General features: G+C 46.0%; 2 protein-coding genes across 7 annotated transcripts in view; both read right to left on the bottom strand.

Annotated features, from left to right (window-relative positions):
* Positions 1–1,270, bottom strand: part of LOC120906439 — an 11,467-nt gene extending 10,197 nt beyond the window's left edge. For both annotated transcript variants that reach the window (XM_040318128.1, XM_040318129.1), the window contains exon 1: positions 121–1,270. In XM_040318128.1, the coding sequence (XP_040174062.1) occupies positions 121–164 (44 nt within the window). In that variant the 5' untranslated portion in view covers positions 165–1,270. The remainder of the gene's footprint in view (positions 1–120) is intronic.
* A 7,822-nt stretch (positions 1,271–9,092) lies between these two features.
* Positions 9,093–17,724, bottom strand: LOC120906111 (homeobox protein onecut). Of its 5 annotated transcripts, none has more exons than XM_040317561.1 (5): positions 17,301–17,723; positions 12,761–14,358; positions 12,075–12,095; positions 11,579–11,691; positions 9,093–11,036 (listed from the first exon to the last, which is right to left on the bottom strand). In XM_040317561.1, exons 1-5 carry the CDS (start codon positions 17,315–17,317, stop codon positions 10,761–10,763), a joined length of 2,025 nt encoding a protein of 674 aa, XP_040173495.1. In that variant the 5' UTR covers positions 17,318–17,723; the 3' UTR covers positions 9,093–10,760. The 5 variants fall into 5 exon arrangements, with proteins under 5 accessions (XP_040173495.1, XP_040173493.1, XP_040173494.1 ...); XM_040317559.1 differs by having other exon boundaries at positions 12,761–14,417; positions 17,301–17,722; XM_040317560.1 differs by having other exon boundaries at positions 12,761–14,361; positions 17,301–17,722.
* Positions 17,725–18,834: the final 1,110 nt, after the last annotated feature.

Here is an 18,834-nt window from a genome sequence, read left to right as displayed (position 1 = left end):
ACTAATCATGACCCGCCCCGGGGCCACCAGTTTCCTCATCAAGTTTGCTCGACGGCTTTGAAACACAAAAAACATATCCTGTTGGTGCGCTGGAACGGAACCAGGGACGTGCTACACTACCTCTGTGAGATTTGAGACTTTAAAATGGATTCAATCGAGAACATTTTCGCTTTCTTTCGCCCTTTGTTTTCTCTTTTTCTTTTTTCCTTTGCTTCTTCGGTTACTTTTCTTTTCTTCTTCTTCTTCTTCTTCTTCTTTTTCTTCTTCTTCTTTTTTTGTTGTTGTTGGTGGGAAGTAGCACGCGGCGTGCGCTTTTACTTTTCTTCCGGTATCTTTTTCTTCTTATCTTTTCTCTTCTGTTTGTTGGTCGTGTGCGGTGCGACGCGCTGCTGTGCCTGTCGTTTTTTGGACTATTATGTTTTTAATTTCTTTTTCAACTGACTTTGATTAAATTTTGATTCAATTTTTTAATTAACTTTCTTTTCTGTCGATTTGGCCAATTGCAGGGAAGAATGGTTCTGGGGGGGAGAGAGAGAGTGGGGGTGCTCTTTCGAATTTTGTCGCTCTAGTAAACTGTCCTCATCGTTGACAGGTCGCGCAAACGGACGGCCGCAGTTCTTTTGGAGACAAGAATGGGCCAACGGAGCATTTAGTTTATGGCAAGGGAGGGGGAGATGGTTAAATTGCAAAATTTAAATTTTAAATCAGTTGTGCCTACTTGGAAATGGGAATTAGGCGAATTTTGTTCAAAATTTTGCTCCTGAAAAGGAAAGCTCCTGATTCCTATATGAATTTGAATGTTTAATTTTCTTATTGCAGTTTTTTTTTTCTTATTGCCAATCCTGTTACAGCAGATGCTTTCGGGGCTTTTCTTTGGATTTTCTAGATTTACCCCTTTTAACTAGCCACCGGTTCCCTTCTTCCCCTCGACTGGCAACCGCACCGCTTACGCTTTCGCACGAGCAGACGGAGAGAGAGAGAGAGATAGAGAGAGAGAAAGAGAGCAAAAACGTACACACAGGCCGAATTGTGCAGCTAGGGCCGAGGGGTTAGGTCAAACCCTCCTCTCCCTCCGCGCTCTGGTAACGACACACGGACGCACCGCACCCACACACGCACGCACGCACGCACAGCACGCCCGCTCACAGACACAACGCACAAAAACACCCGGCAAAGGTTTGAGGAACCAGTTCGCGCAACAAACCAAAAAAAAAACCGCGACTTTTTGTAGCACACACACACACACACACACACATACACACATAAACACACACGACAGGCGCACCAGAGCAGCAGCGGCAGCAGCAGCAGCGGCAGCGGCAGTAGGCGGCGGCAGCAGCAGCAGCACCAGCAACAACGGCAACAAACACAGCAGGAAAAGACGACAACGCGTTGTTCTTCCGCACGAAGTTAGCGAAGAAATGAAGCGACGACGTCTTTGCCCGTGTGCACCGTGTGTACCACCGTCTGGCTGCTGCTTCTGCTGGCCCACCCTCCCACGACTCCTGCTCGCGCCCCACGCACCATTCCTTTGCGCCTCGCTGGATGATCCCCCCGCCCCCCCCCCCCCCCCCGGTCAGGGTCATGCGCTTGCCCAGCGTGCATCGTGAATATAATATAAATGTGTGTGTGTGTGTGTGTGTGCTTGTGTGTGTATATATGCGGCTCGGGCGTCTGTTCTGAGGGCACTGAGGGGCGGCAAGGGATGTGTGGGCTAGCATAAACTATCTTCGGGCTCGGACAACGTCGTCGTCGTCGTCGTCGTCGTTGCGATCGTTTATTGCCTTCCCGTTTCAACCCTTCTGCTTGCTCACCGCCACACCTTGCCATGTCCTTTCCTTACCATACCTTCGGCGCGCGAGAAAGAGAGAGAGAGAGAGCGAGTGCGAGCGAGAGCGGTATGGTGTGAAAAGAAATTCATACACATGACGAAAGTTGTTTAATAATTGCATCACGAGCAGAATGCCTTTCCGCCGTGCGGCCCCGGGCGCGGCAACCGCGTAGCGAAACAGGACGAGCGAGAGAACAAATGGACTCCTTAAGAAATCCACCCCCCCCCCTTCCTCTTGACCCCCTCCCACTCCTCTAGTTTTATGTGTAATAAATATCGACACACAATGCACAATCTTCCAAGCAGGCTAGCAAAGAAGCTAGCAAAGGGTTAACAGCGTTTTAACTGCCCCCCCCCCCCTTATGTTGGGAAGAAAAGCCGGCTCGGAAGAAAAAGTCTCGGCCTTTAGAGGAGTTTCGTCTAATATTATCCCACCAAAAAAAAAAAAAAAAACAGAAGCAATAGAGAAGAGAGAGAGAGAGATAGAAAATACACAAAAATTGTTGCAATTGCACAGCAAGCGACGAACGGCAAATTGAAAATCCGTTCAAAACCGTTCCGACCTGCGACACAAGATTTGCCCTCGCTGTTCCCGTGGGGATGATTTTACCGCACCCCACGAGCCTTCCCCCCCCCCCCCCCCCTCTTTGTTTGTGCACATGTTTTCCCTTCTGCTCCATTTTTCCTTTCCGGTTCGTCTCTTACTTTTGAACCTTCTTTTTTTTTCTTCTTTTTTGTTTTTTTTTTGTTTTCGCTCGCCGTTGTTCTACGCTTCTTGCAAGTGTAATGCGCATTTATTCTATACATAGAGTGCGCGCGACTGCCCGCTGCCCCATCTTCCTGTGCATCTCCCTGCCTTAGCTTACAAGACGACACACGGACACAGCGTGTGTTACTTTACGCGTGAAGGGGTGGAAGGGGGTTGGAAGGGTGTTGGAAGGCTTTGTTGGAGTGATCGATCCATACACCGCGCTGCAAGTAAAGCAAAACAGTCCCCGGGTGGTTTTGCGGTTTTACGACGTTGAAGCGGAAGGAGGGGGAGGGAAGGGGAATTGGTGGAAGGAGGCGGGGGAGGAATATATTTAAATTACTCTTGTCCCTTGTGTGTGTGTGTGTGTGTGTTCGCTCCGGCTGTGGCGGCTGTCAAAGTGTGGAGGGAAAGGAGGGGTAGGGAGGGGTTGAGAGGAAGTGGGAGGTAGGGGGTGTTGGGACAGAAGTACATTCGCATTTGCACTTTTGCATATGCACTTACTCGTGCCGCAAGCCGCTTGCCTTTTCACACATACACACACACACACACACACACACACACACACACACACACACACACACACACACACACACACAATCATGGCTGTTTCTTTCACGTGCGTGCGTGTATTCGTAGCTCAATCACAGCGTCTATTGTCTGCAGCAAGATGAAGATGCAAGCAAGCGTGCATCCTCCTTGCACCCTCCCACACACAAACACACGCGCGCACACTCATGCAGATGCTTTCAGTGGTAGTGGTAGCTCCGATACCTCGCCCACTTTCCCTTTACCCCCTTTCAATCTCATAACAATTGCACTTGCACACAGCACAATTGCAAGCGCACACTGCAATCAGATCCTCCCCTGCCAGGGAGTTCATTGGCAGGAGTGGGAGCGAGAGGCAAGGGGTAAGGTTTTGGTGGACGAAGGGCCTCCCCCGTTGGAGGCAGAGGAAGGAAGCCAGCAGTGGTAAAGTAGAAGTATACAAAAACAAAAAAAGAACAACAAGCTACTAACCTTCGCCGAACTGTACGGCCGCACCAGAAATCCTCGCCTTCTCCCCGGGTCCCCTGAGGGCCTGGGCCGCTTCACCAACCGGGTGCAGTTGCAGTTGGGCCCGCCGTGACAGCCACGATGTGTGTGTGTGCGTGCGTGCGTGTGCGTCAAATGCCTCTTGTTTCTCTTGTTTGATTGTGGAGCAGGGCACGCACAGGGATTGGAGGAGCTTGAGCGTGATTGTGCGCCGAGTTTAATGGTGACACGCCGCGTTTATCAGGCACAGGTCACACTGCACACACACACACACATACACTACACACACGCAGAAGGGAGGCGCACGGTCGCGCTCTTTTCTTTTGTTTGCCGTCAACAGCTTCCGCTGTGAACGAAGAAACCGGACGGGCGGAATTAAATATTTGTTGTTTTTATTTTACACCACCCTTCTCACCCACACACACACACACACACACACACACACACTATCGGGGTGGGTTACTGGAGAGCACATAATCAAAAACAGGGGATGGATACCGTGTGTGTGTGTATGAGAGAGCGAGAGAAGAGGGTCCAATTGGCGGCACAGGAAGCACGACCACCGTAAAAGAGTTTTTTTTTAATTTTTTTACAAAACAATAACTTTCAAATCCAATAAGAAAGCACACACGCACACAGAGGTCGAGCACGTGCACGAGCGGGGGAAAAGAGGAAAACAATATGCTAGCGCGACGAACGTTTGACGGTGTGCAGCAGATGGGACGCGATTGTCACGGCACAAATGAAAAAAATAAAACAAAACCGTGACACGATCAATTGTTCCTTTACAATGGAATAAACATGCAGGCGGGGCAAGAGGGATTGTAAATATCACACACGCACACACACACACACACACACACACACACACACACACACACACACACACACACACACACACACACACACACACACACACAATTACATTTCCACGGGCACTTTTTGTGACGGCTTCGCGCAATCTTTCACGCACGAAACACCCATGCACGCTCGGCACACCGCGTACAACAATTCCCCGGGGGACACACACTCACAACCTCTCCCGTGGTCTCTGTCTCTGGTACTGTATGTGTGTATGTTTGACTGTTTTCTATTGCCGTGTCCGTGATGGTGATTGCTTTTTTCACCTGTGTGCGCCTGCTTTTGTTTTGCTCTCCTGCGTGTACCGCGGCGGCGAAAGTGACATTCGAACGCGACGGCTGGAACCGTATGTCACAAGGAACGCGCAATACACGCGCGCGCGCACACACACACACACATACACTCAAGAGTAGCGGGCACACACTGTTGGGTTGCGCAAACGCACAAACCCCCAAGCACAGGCACACACACATAAAAGCACATCAACCAAATCCCTTTGACAGGCGGTGTCAGCAGCGGCACTGTAACAGTGGTATAGGGTGGCTCGTTGTAGGGCCTGCTGTTCTATTGGACGCCTTTTCTGTTGCTGTTTCATTACTTCAAAACGAAAGGGTTGCTGGAAGGATGGTTAGGAAAGCATGTGTGTATGGTTTTATCTATTAATTTTATGCCACTCAATAAGTAAAGGACACGAAAAAGTGTAGCCAATTACACAAAAAGCTGAAAGCCAGTTTAAACGTTTGTTTTCAAACTGACACTCATGTGGAGGTTGTTTTTATACATGTTCCATGTCCTGAGAACGTAGATGTCACATCTGTTTGAAACACTTAGTTTGCCAGTTGGCTAGTAACAGTTAGTTACGCTTTGGTCTGTGTCGCCGCAACTACGATGTGCTATAAAGAAGACCTGCACAACAAAACAGCCTGTGCTTCCAGACGCGTCCTCTTTGGTACTAGGAGCGATAGGTCTTGGTCGGAAAGAAGGTAAATTTCTGCTCGCCTGGAGGATATTAACGGAAGGAATAACTGTGGTACTCGTACTGGTCATAATAGTGTTTGTACAGATTTCTGTTTGGTATAACTCGTTGAATGGTTAAGATTAAATTTAATTTTCTTCCTGTGTCTGAAACTTAAACTCCTACTCAGTTTTTTTCTCAGCTCAATAATTGAATCCTCAAGACCTAGTAGTTCCAAGGTATGAAGAAGAACTGGTACAAATGTGAACTAGTATGTTTGTTTCAATCCAGCTGAAGAAAGTTGGATCAAACTATTTGTGAATAGTCGTTTAGGCAGTGGCGGATTTAGGGTCTCGGGGGCCCTAAGCGGTAAAAGGAGCTGAGATATTGCAATTGGGGTAAAAGGAGCTGGGGATATTTCAATTGGCTTTGTATCAAACTCACCGTAATGGTTTGCTGGCGGGGGGTGGGGGATTCTCGGAATCCCCTGACTGCTGGGTCCATAAAGTTTAATTTTGTTTATTTATTTATTTATTTATTTATTTTTATTTAATCATTAGTAATTTATTTATCTATACAAAATCTAAAACCTAACTTATTTCCCTCAAATCTGCCTTAATCCAATGTCACCAAAATTGGAAATAAATATTCTTTTTAAATGCGTTGGTCATTAAATTAAAGTCAAAGTGATTAGACCATGTATTGAATTGCCTTGTCATAGCTAGTAATAGCTCATTGTATCCATAGAAAGTACGCCTGCTCTCACCAACAAGCAAGTTACGAGAGCGAAGAGGTCTCGAAGACACGTAGATGCTGCTTTTCTCTAATAAACAACGTCTAATTCGTTTTTTAGACGAATATTTTAGCAACAAATACACATTGGTTTACCTTAAAACGACAGCTCCAGTTTGGAAAAACTGTGCCAAAACTCATATAAAAAAACTACAAGTTTGTCAAAACAAATTACTTAAAATAATACTCAACGTCCCACCTTGGTACAGAACTAGCGATTTGCACTCAAGAACAAAAACATCTATAGTAAAAGATTACATCGACAAAATATCCAGGCAATACATCATCAAATGTCAAATGAACGAAAACTCTTTGGTACAAAACCTTGCACTATAGTTCTATCAAAACATTAAAGCATTTAAATCCTAATGAATAATTCATCATTAATATATAGCTTAGGTCGTAGGATTAATGTAGGATTAAAATAGGTTAGTTAGGATTAGTTTCATTCAAAAATTTTGCTCGGGGTTTTTTTTTTCTTCTAATTTTTCCAACAACGACAATCCTAAACACAAAAATAAAAGTTTAAAAATTAAACTTGGCAGGGCTAGCTAAACTGTTCAAACAATGAGGAAAGAAAACGAATTCGAACCCATTACAAATCTACAAGAGTACCCATTGTACAGTGTACACAAATTTCAAATCAATAAAAACTTGTATGTTACCTTAAAACGGTGTTCGAGCGTCTGTAGACCAAGCAGATGGCAACGCGAGCGATAACCTATCATGGTTGTAAGTCCTCTGAATTGGTCGCATTTTAAAGCAAGTCTTGTAAACTTCCGTTGTATTGCCTCTATTCTGTTAATCATCGTAGTGCAATTCGGAAAAACCAAAAAATTAGGAATTACTCCACGCACGAGCACACGAGACCAGTAAACAACGACAAGTAACATAAGACATCATTACATTCACGGAATTGTCGAAACATAAAACCTAGCATCTTGTATGCCTTGTTAACAGTGTTGTCAACGTGTAAACGGAAATTTAAACTAGAGTCCAGTGTAACGCCTAGATCACAATCTTCTTGATGACGATCTAACACACTGCCTAACAACGAATTACGAATTATACTTGATCGTTTTTTCAAGTCTATGAAACGATATTAAAAACCCCAAGGGCTAGCTCGATATCATTTTTAGACACCAAGTACTAAACATCAAGTATGAGTCTCTTCGTGCATGAGGCCCCTATTGGGCACAGAAGTTCTCGATGAGACTACTGCACACATTGTTGTATATGCTGGAATTACCATCCAGGGGGCCCCCGCGGCCACTCAGTCCGGATCCCGTTAAATCCGCCACTGCGTTTAGGATGTTAATTTTAGCTTAAAAACTTAAACACAATCTTAATCATGGATTCTAATTCTGGTAAGAACATGACAATGTTTTAAAGATGTGTCGTTGATATAAACGATTCAAAATAGAACGATAAGAATAGCACACAAGTGTAAGTACTATTAAAGGCCACCATGCAGTGATGCCGAGCAACGTAAGAGTATCCAATATGATATCCAAACCGTTCGAACCTCACACAAGTCTAAGGGAAGGTATGACCTGTCTGCTCCTGTCTGCCCTTCATCATCGCCTTGGAAGACGTCATACAAAGCGCGGGGCTAGACAACGACATCCGTGCCACGATCTTCTACCAGTCTCCAATTTATCAGATGACATCGATATCATCAGCAATACAACATCGAAGATGGGTCAAACGTACACCAGACTGAATCGGAATTACCTGCTGGCCGGAATTACCGGAATTTTTGTCAGTGAGGGTTCTATTGGGCGGAAGAAAATTTCTGCTGCATTGGAACTATCAGAACAACGAAATCCAATGATCTCCAACAACTGCTGCAACCCAGAAAACTTCGAGATCGCAAGAATATCACATGCTGGTTCCCCCGGTGGTCCTCTATGGGCACGAGCCTTTAGACATCCGAGTGGAGAATGCAAACGCGTTGTTTGTCGAGATACCTAAGCTATCTTCGTGTATGATGATGAGTCTCACCTCATACCCCGATACAGTATTAAGATGAACGATTGAATCTTAAGATAATTATATGTTAAGAAATGAAATAACTGAACCAAGTGTTAACCGACGTATTAATACATTAGGGGCGATCCCGTGGTACATTCGTCATCTCGAACGACTCAATAGCATGCCCGTCATGGGTTCAAACCTAGAATGGACCGTCCCCCCGTAACCAGAATTGGCCATCCGTCTGCGTGGTAATGAATTAAGTCTCGAAAGCCTGTATTGGCCGGCATGTCCGCGTAGGATGTTACGCCAAATAGAAGATCAATGCATAGATATCAAACAGATCCAAAAAGATCGTATCAATGCATAGATATTAACCAGACATATCAAACAGATCTTCAACAACGGGGCCCGTATGTTAGATTCCCCACAACATTTGCATTTGATTGTCTTGTACAAATACATCTGACGACTATCAAAACCATAAATCAAGGTAGAATTTGAAAAAAAAGAAACATCATAAGACCTAGCCATTGGTAGACTTATCGATAGTTTTCAATTATCCTTCAATCTTCTGGGGCAAGTCGACCCGCCGACTTTACACACTATCCACTGGTCATGTCCTGCATGTCCTGCAACAATCTTACCGTGTAACATTTCCTCACAAACATCATCAGCAGTCTCGTCAAACCCCAGGAATCACCGATCTCACGAGACCATACAGACTCTAAAAAGTCCGGACAAATATGAACCTCCAAATAGATCAACGGAAGAACGGACAGTGTTGATTGCAGATTCAAATAATAAGATAGCACCAATATTCGTACAATTTCAGCATGCCAGCAATATAACAAAACACAACGAAATTATTTGCTAAAGGCTAGGTACAGGGGAGGTGTTTTCATTTTCTTCTCTATTTGTTTGAAATCATTTAATGATACGGCATTCAATTTTACAGTACATGTACAATTTTTGGAATCATTCTGCTGGTTTGCTTTGTTTTTTGTTGTTTTGTTTTTTTTTTAATCTCTACTCCTAGTTTGTTGTTTGCTGAGTTACATATTGCAGGTTTTTCTTCTATTTGTTCGTGTATGTGTGTGTGTTGTTGTTGTTGTTGTTGTTGTATTTGCTCTGTTTATGTCTGTGTTCCGCTAGGTTCCGTTTTCCGGTAGCTTTTCTTTTCGAGAGTGAGCCAAACTACAGGAGGCATTTAATTATTAGTTGTGTTTGTTTGCTGTGTTTTTAGTGTTGCTGTCTGGGTGTGTGTATTTTCTTTCCTTTTGAAATAAGCCAATCTATCACGTAACGTAATATAGTATATGTGTGTGTTTGTGTGAGTGTATTTTTTTTCCTCTTCCCTCTCGTATGAGTGTCGTGTAAAGCTAGAGGAATGTACTGTTTTGATGTAAAGTGCTCATATACGATTTTTCAACTACCGTTCCCGCCATATATTACCTTCCTTTTTTTGTTTTCATACGGCGCGGATCGAAACGAAACAAAATGGGGGAAACAATTCATTACCGTCCTTTAATTCAGCAAATCAAAACCGCAAAAATTCATACGATATTATCTCACAAGCTTGCTTTTGGGATAGCACACACCTACGATGGTATTTTTTGTTTGTTTTGTTATACTTCTTCTTCCATTTTTTTCTCTCTTTTTGTAAGACCGCATCATTTGCACCTTCTCGCTTCCGCTGTCCCTTTTGCTGGATTTTCTCGCGCGTTCGCTCTCAGCCTCCGCTCGGACCCAGATTGCAGATATCGTGAGGATTGCGCATTGCCTACCTTGCTTTACTTATTTGTTTCGCCAATTTGCACCGTACAATATAGTTTGCTTTTACTTGTCCAATTACTCTGAATAATTCTACATAATGTTGTTTGCAATTACTTCTGGCATAAAGTGTATCCTTTTGTTTGGTTGTTTGTTTGTTGCTGTTGGTATGCGTGTTGCTGAGTGCTTGGTTACGGTTTTGTTGTGTGGTTTTCGTGTTCCTTTTTATGTTTTCCTCCCTTTTTCCAGTTTTATTCACCCTTGTTTGTGTTTTGTATGTTTGTGTGTGTGTGTGTGTTTGTCTGTTTTATTGTTATTTCAGTTAGCTGCTTGTTTTTGTTCATTTTGTTTGTTTGTATGTTTGCTATCTTTCTTCTGTTTGATTTGCTTTATCTAGCATTTCTTTCCCGCTCTGTTGCTCTCGCTTTCTCTCTCTCTCTCTCTCGCTCTTCTATTTTTCTTTCTATCTTTTTTATTCTCTCTTTCTATCTCTACCTCTCTAACTCTTTCACTACCATCGCTACCGTGTTCCAACTCTTAACCATTAGCTTAGTGGTTACACAAGCGTCTATTGCTTAACGCCTGGGAGGAGAGAGGGGTTGTTTCATTTTGTTTTTTCTTTCTTTCTTCTTGTTTCTACTAAATCTTAGTCGTGACCTTGCTTTGTCTTTGCTTTAGTGTTGTTTCCTTTGTTTGTTGTTTTTTTCTTTTTCTCTAGTTAATTTATAAATTAAATAAGGGAATTGATTTAAGTTTTTTTTTACTTTGCTTGTTTTTTTTTCTTCTTTGCATTAGTTGAGAACGTGCTGTTGATAGTTGTGCTCCAGCGGACCGTCGCCGGACACGAACGCACTATCGTAGCCCAGGTTCTCGTCGGACGAATCGTCCTTCAGGTGCTCTAGTATAACATTGTCACTACTGCTGCTCCGGCCCTTCATCGACTCGTCCTTCCATTTGTCCATCGAGCGTCGCCGTGCGTTCATGAAAAAGTTCCCGACCGTCGTGGGCTCCAGTCCCAGCTGACGAGCGATAGTAACTTGCATCTCCTTTGAAGGCCGCTTAGTTTCCTGCAAAGGTTCACACAATCGTGCAGTATTGGGATCATTGGGGTTTTTTTTTGTGCTTGCCTTTTTAGGGCACTGCGGTCTGTCTATAGCTCACCCGGGCAAAATATTATTGTTTGATAATGGAAACACATGGTTGGAATGGAACCAATGGTGGGTGACAAAGTATAAATAATATCACAAAAAAAAAGAGGTAAACCAAAGCAAACACTATAAATCACCTTTGGTTTTCGTGTTGTCCGCTTTTTCCTTTTTTTTTTTTTGAACCAGTGAATATGAGAGTATTGGGCAATTGGCTCCCTTCATACGTACGTATACACTGGTGCGATCATTAGCGACTGTGGAGTGCATAAAGTGATCTATGTGAAGTCAACACACAAAAAAAAGTCAAACATAAACACAACAAAACGCATCACGCGAAACAAAATCCTCGAGCGAAATCGAACCAAAAAGTGGATGAAATCATACAGAAAAAAAAGAAAAACACACACACACAAACACACACACACACAAATGGCTACAACACGGATGGAAAAATGTCATACTTTGAAAATTGCCTGAAGGGTCCTTCTCTGCAGATCTGTAAAGACTAGTCGAGGTTTTTTCGTGTGTCCCATCATGACGTGGTTTTCGGGCTCCTCGGGCTTCTTAGAGTTAACTGTTAGTAGGTGTTAGTAGTTGGCGATAACGGGCGCCCCCAAACGCGCACACACACACACACACACACAGAGATACACAACCAAACACAATCCAACCAGTTTGATGTTATCCAAGGTAGTGGTAGTAGTGGTAGTAGTACGAGTAGTAGACGTTGTTCATGGCAAGCGAAGAGAAATAAATATGAGTGAAGAAAGTTGGTTAATAAAACACGTGTTAGCGATTCGAGCATATCAATACAGGACGAAAAAGGAATGTTGGAGTAGGAAGTGTTGGAGGTATACTAGTTTGTTTTTTCGTTTTTTTTTTTTTTGCTTTCCAAAGCAGCATCGCTAGGGATAGTACATCGACATAGTAAAGGAAACAATGAAAAAGAGCAATAACCTGGTTTCGCCGATTGAGTTGCTTGAAAAGGAGAAAAGAGAGAGAGAGAGAGAGAGAGAGAGAGAAAAAAAAAACCACACAAGGTTAACCATCGATTTGTCATCCCTCTTTCCGGTAAGTTTGGTAAATTACAGATTTTTTTCATAAAATTACAGAGATTCAAAATAAAACAACAACACAAAAACACGACTAGCACGAACGAGTAACGGAGTGAAGCGAAATTTTTACAAACAAAACAAACGAAAAAAAACCAAAAGAAGAAGCAAAAACTGACAAACCAAAAGTGCGAAAACAAACGACTTCAATGCAAGTAAAAAGACACGCGAATGCGGAACAAAACGCAAGCGGCAAAGGAGGGCACAGAAGAAAGGCAAACAGCGAGAAGGAAACAAAAAACAAAAAAAGAAAGAACAAAAAAAAAAACAAACATTAAAGTGGTTTATCACGTTTCGGGCAGTTTACTCGATGGTGCGCTTAAACAATAAATAATAAGAAATAAATAAATAAATAAATAAATACATAATTCTACGCAACAGGTACTGGACTAGAGCAGATGTGCTAGAACAAAAACGGATTGAGATGCGAATTAAAAGTAATAAAAAAAAGTGAGCGTGCGGGCAAAAACACACCCAAACACACGCGCACGCACACACAAGCACAGCAACACACGGGGAAAGGATCGGTACCTGCGAGCCTGAGTGCAGACATTCGCTGATATTCCGGCTCCTGTATCCATTTGTACATCCGGCGGAACGTTTCGCGGCCCGACTTGAGCTTCGACCACGGTTTCGGGTTCCGCAGCAGATCGGACAGGGTGCCCTGGGACCGGCAGAGGACCCGCTGGGCGAAGATCGCCTGCGGGATGCTGTACCGCTTCAGCTCGGAGCTGATCCGGTGCGCCAGCTCCTTCGTGTTGATCTCCTCCAGGTCCCCGTTCAGGCAGCCGACGTCGCCGAGCGACACGCACGACCCGCTCTTGCCGGCCCCGCCCCCTCCGCCATTGGTCAACGGTTGATTGCACGATTCCTCCAGCTTCTTCTCCTCCAGCTTCACGTGGTCCAGCTCCGACTCCTCGTACACGTCGTCGATAACAATCTCTTTACACAGGTTAAGGTCGCTTATGTTGGTTTTTGAACTGAAAGACTTGTTAAGAAACACCGACTGGTGGTGCTCCTTGCCTGTCAGGATGCTGCCACTGCTGCCGCCGCCGCCGCCGCCGCCGCCCCCTCCACCGCCGCCGCTGCTATCACCTCCGCCGGGGCCGGTGCCGTTGCCGGTGCCGTGTAGCACCACGTCCGACCCGTTCGGATGCTCCAGGTATTGCACTGTGCCGCTAAACTGCTCCCCGTCGTCCTTCGGATGGTGCCGCACCACCAGCTCCTTCCCCGACCCGAGGAACCGATCGTCCAGGCCGGGCGAGCCGCGCACCAGTATGCACGGATCGCCGTTGCCAGCGCCACCACCACCACCACCGCCGCCGCCCTTGATGTCGGCGTCCTGTAGCGTCGGGTCCTTGTCCGGTCCGCCCGCCAGATGCTCCTTCAGCCCGTGCTCCTTCAGCCCGTGCCCCTTCTCCTGCAGCACGTCCGGATGATGGTGATGGTGGTGATGGTGCTGCTGCTGGTGCTGCTGCTGGTGCTGCTGGTGTTGCTGCTGCTGCTGCTGCTGCTGGTGCTGCTGATGGTGATGCGAGTGCACCACATCGCCGCCGTCCGGCGACAGCTCCTGAACCGCGCTCAGATGCACCGGCGAGTGGATGACGCCCAGCTTCTCCAGGTTGTAGCACGAGTTGATCTCGATGTTGACGCCGACCGCGCCGCTGTTGATGCCCGGAAACGCCTCGCAGATGTTGCCCCCGATCGAGTACGCGAACTTGTCCGACATGGTCGAGATGGGGGGCAGCGGCTGCAGCGGCGTGAGCGTCGCGTACGAGGTGTTCGTGTTGAGGCTGACCGGCGAGTCCCGGTCGTGCATCGGCGAGAGCGTCTGAAAGTCGGACGACATCATCGAGTCGACCGAGCCCGGGTTCTGGCTGCCCAGGCACATGTTGATCTGCTGCATGCTCTCCTGCGGATGGATGATCACCGATAGGGCGTCCTGTTTGTGCTGCTGCACCAGAATCACCTCGATCTCGCCGAGCGACGACTGGTCCTGGTGGTGCGGGCTGTGCAGGTGCGGGTCATCCTTTTGCGTTAGATGCTTGCTGATTGCCTGTGTGTGTTGCTGCTGCTGCTGCTGCTGTTTCGCGCTGCTGCTCTTGGAGTTCTGGGGAAAAAAGTTTCCACTACTGATAACACAAGGACGATCGTTATTGCATTGCTCCATCGTGTACTGTTCAGCGGTCTGCATTGTTGGGGGGGTGGGGGGGGGAGTAGCATGGGAGAGCATGGAGGGAGGAATAGGAAAGGACCGCAAACGATGGGGAAGAAACAAGAAGATGAAGCAAAAAAAAATAGAGTATGAGTACCGGAAACACACACACAGAGCAAGAAAACAGAGAGAAGAAGAAGAAGAAGAAGAGAGAGAGAGAGAAAATATTAACAAAACTGTCACACACTCGGGCACACACTTTTCTATTTGTTGTTGTCTGTGTTTCTAATAAGAAAAGGGAAAAAAATCCTCTCCAGCTATGACGTACTAAAATAGCTCATCCTGATGCAATATAAAAACACTCCCTGCCTACCTCCCTTTGTCTTCCCTCCTCCCCCCTCCCCCCCTTCTACTCGTGTCTTCTTCTTGTTTGTCTTGCCCTGTTTCCTCGCTTTTCCTGCTGTCCTACAGTGGAGGGTTTCTTCGACAGTTATTTTACTACTTTCACACGCAACCACACACACTCACACACACACACAGCAACTCACGTACGCATGACTTCCCTTCTCACCCCCTTGTCTCTCCCCCCCCCCCCCCCTCTTAACAAGATAGACCACCATCATTCACTTCCCTCCACCTTCCTCTACCCCTTCCCGAACTCTAAACACTGTGTAGGTAAGGGACTCCCCCCCCTCAATCCCCTTGCGCCCTCTCATCCCTCGAGTCCTCGAGCTCCATCACGCGTTTGGCAATGCGTATCCCTCGTTTCAGTGGCCCTTACCTCCCTCACTATCGTGCTCTCTCTCTCTCTCTCTCTCTCTCTCATGCTCGCCACCCTCCCCCTCCCCCCTTCAAAAAAGGATGAATGTTTCATTAAAACAAAAAACAAAAGTGCCCCAAACTTATGATATAATCCTTCCCGCACACACATACACATTTCGCTAGCGCTGCGTGTGTTTGTTGTTTTTCTGTTTTGAAACCGTGTTTGTGCACGCGCGCGTGTGTAAGTGCGCGCGCGCGCTCACGTTTGTGTTTATGTGTGTATTTGTGTGTGTGTGTGCGATCATCATCATTTTGCTTTTAATAATTCAAACCCTGCTGCTTCTGCTCCCTTTGGGCAACCCAATTTTCACAAATAAAGGGGGGGGAGTGGGGGAAGGGGGGGTTAAATTGTTGGAGGGGCGAGCTGAGAGACACACACTTACACACACACGCACACAGTGCCTCCTTAACTAGCAGTGGGAAAGCGAAGTGAGGGAAAAAATGGAAGAAAAAAATTCACACACACACACACATACACAGAGACACATTCGGACACAAACACACTCACACACACACAGCACCAGCAGGAGGAAAACTTTGTTGATTGAAAAGTGTTTTTTTTTTCGGAATAGTTACACACACACACACACACACACACGGCGGTCCAAAAAATGGTTTGAACAGGATGATTGGAGAGGCACAGGGTGGTGGTGGTGGTGGTGGTGGCGGTGTATGATGTATTTTCCTCGGTGGGCTGGTTTCACTTAAGCGTATTTTTTTGTTTTTTTTTTTAATTTTTTTTGTGTTGTTTCGAACGTTCGCAGCGCGCGCCTGCAAGTATGCAATCACTCACTGTTTGTGTCTGTGGCTTTGTATGTGTGTCGTGCGTGCTGCACGACTGGCGAATCCTTACCAGCCTTATCTCCCCCTGCCCCCCCCCCCTTCCCCCCACCCCATTTGCGCCGAAGGAAGAAGAAGCAAAAACAGAAAAAAAACTTCACACACACACACACACACACGTGCAAAGGATGAAGCACGGAAAGGAAAATGGCTCCCGTATTTCCCTACCCGCTTGTGGGCCCGCAAAGAAAGGGTCGCGGGTTTTTTTCTCTCTCTTTTCTTTTGTATTATTAAACCCACCTCCTTCGTTTTTTTTTCACTCTCCCTCTCTCTCTCTCTCTCTCTCTAGTGCGCTTTTCCGCACTTTGCACACAACCGCGGGAAACGAAGCGAGTGGCTGGTAGGTCCCATTGGTGGCGGGGGAAGGAAGAGCAAAGCACACACACAAAAAAAAACTTAATAGCAAAATTAACCTGCCTGAGAGAGAGTGAGAGAGGGAGAGAGCGAGAAAAGCAAAGCGAGAGAAGAAAAGAAAGAAAAGATCGAGAAAAGCCCCTCCAGCCGTACCATTTCCGGATGAAACACTCGCGCACACACACACAAACACACACACGCATGCACGCACGCATACAGCAAGGAAACAAACACGCACGCACACACACACACACACGGGTGCCGTTGTCCGGTTGTGGTAGGAAAAAAGAACGGGAAAAACTTCTCTCACCTACCCAAATCGGCCCACCGCGAAAACAACAACGGAAAATCAACCCCCCCCCTCTCCCCTCCCTCCTCCCCTCCCGAACCACTACGCTGGTATGAAATGTTTCAAATTGTTCTCGCGACAGTTTTTCCACTACGCGTTTTTCCATCAACAAATTTTCATCGACACACACACGCACAGACACACATGCACATACACATACACAAACAGCCCTTCGCTCCTTCATCGCCTTTTGCACCTGAACAGCCACACATACACACACTCACACACACAGTAGCGCACACAGAAACATACACGCAAATGGTTTGAAAGAAGGGGGGAGAGGTGAGAGGAAAATTGGGAAATTTTTAATGCATTTGGCAATGTTGCAGGGACCCGGAGCAGAGCAGAGCAGAGAGCCGATAGGTTCCGTTTTCGGTGGGGTGAGGTTGGTGTGGAAGGTGGGCGGGGGAGGGGGTGTGAAAAGAAAAACTCAGTGCGTGCGTGCGAAATCCAGTTTTCCAGCAAGTCCCCTCCCCCTCCCCCATCCCCCCTCAAACGCGCACACACTCACACACAGGCACACAGCCACCCCCGCAACGAGTCACCTGTACCTGAAGTCATGTTCCATCGAGAGTTGGTTGCAGCGCTTTTCGTTTTTTCCGTTTTTTCAGCAGCAGGCCCCGTCGAGCACAACACACCGTACGGCACCACACAGCGGGTGCTCTATATATCCGCACGTACGATGACGACAAAACGGCGAACGACGACGACGACACACACTTGTTTTATCAATGCGCGAATGTTTGCAAATAGAGTGGCCTGCCTGACACACTCTCGCGGTTTGGAGGGTGCCTGCGAGCGTGAAAAACTGGCGAACCATCCACCGTCAACTGCGGTCCCCCTCCTGGGCTTGCTGGTGCGATGTGTGCGTGTGCCCTGCTCGTCCCCGTGTGTGTCAGTGTGTGTCGGTGTGTGTGTGTGTGCGTGTTTTTTCTTCTTCTTGCGTCGTGCGCCCGAATGAGAGCGTTTGCGCAAGGTTTACACAGCCGCACGGGGGATGACGGGTTTTCTTGGAATCAAAAAGGACGCTTTGACAGCTTGCACGGGGTTTGACGTTTTTGCTCCTGGCTGGAACAAACAGGAAGAGAGAAAGGGGAAGGGAGGCAACAAGAATTTTAACGATTGAGCATTATGCGTTCAATTATTGTTCGAAGAAAAAAAAAACGCAATAATTTGTAAAAAAAAGCCATTGCAATGTGAAATAAAACGCAAAAAATAGACAAATAACACTCATGCTCCCTTGTAACAAGATTTATATATGATAGGGGTGGTTTTGTGACAGTGATGTTTGACATTTTGTCATGGCTGTATGAGTGGTGTAGTTTTTTCACTGGTCCAAACAAAGAAGGAAATTTGATGAGGGGTTTTTTGTTTGGTGTCGAGATAATTTTCTATACCCATGTAACAGGGGATATTACCTTGGACATTCGAGCAGATTTTTTTTCCCCAAGGGAAATATTTGCATTTTTTTTGAATGATTTAATTTGACATGTTGTGAGGGATGCTGCATCCAACTCATAGGTTTGATTTTTTTATTCTAATTCCTTCTATTCATGGTAAAGTTCAGTGATATCACACTATTTATGCGTTAAACACTGACAAATATGCAATATTGTGTACCCAAATAGCCAGCTCGAACTCTATAGTTGATGTGTATGAAGGCTTGTTAAGAACGTGTACCGAACTTGGTGCAACTTTAAAGCTTTTTAAAGTATGACATCGGTACAAGGTGGCTCTTATGAATTTGTCAAAAACTGACGGCATCAATCGTCTCATAGTTTGTGAACAAGCTACATTAGTTATTCCAGAAAGGCATATAATATGAAGTTTACCGTAAATTTTGTAAAATTCTGAGAAACCTGCGATCATATACAGTTCACAAATAACCATGCAAACAATCAAAACAAATTATGCTCTTTATGTCAATGATGACGCCTTGCTTGACAATAAAACGATTTCGATTTATCCGACGCTACAACCGCTTTGCAGTCCTGGCCTGCCTCAAGAGTGTTCGAAACCGCCAACGGTCTCGCGCCTTCCTCTGCCAGTCTGTTATTTCGGCCTTAATGGCGGACGCCTCCACGC

Source organism: Anopheles arabiensis, chromosome X (assembly GCF_016920715.1).
Source record: "Anopheles arabiensis isolate DONGOLA chromosome X, AaraD3, whole genome shotgun sequence".
Taxonomy (NCBI): domain Eukaryota; kingdom Metazoa; phylum Arthropoda; class Insecta; order Diptera; family Culicidae; genus Anopheles; species Anopheles arabiensis.
This window is presented reverse-complemented; position numbering and strand designations above follow the sequence as displayed.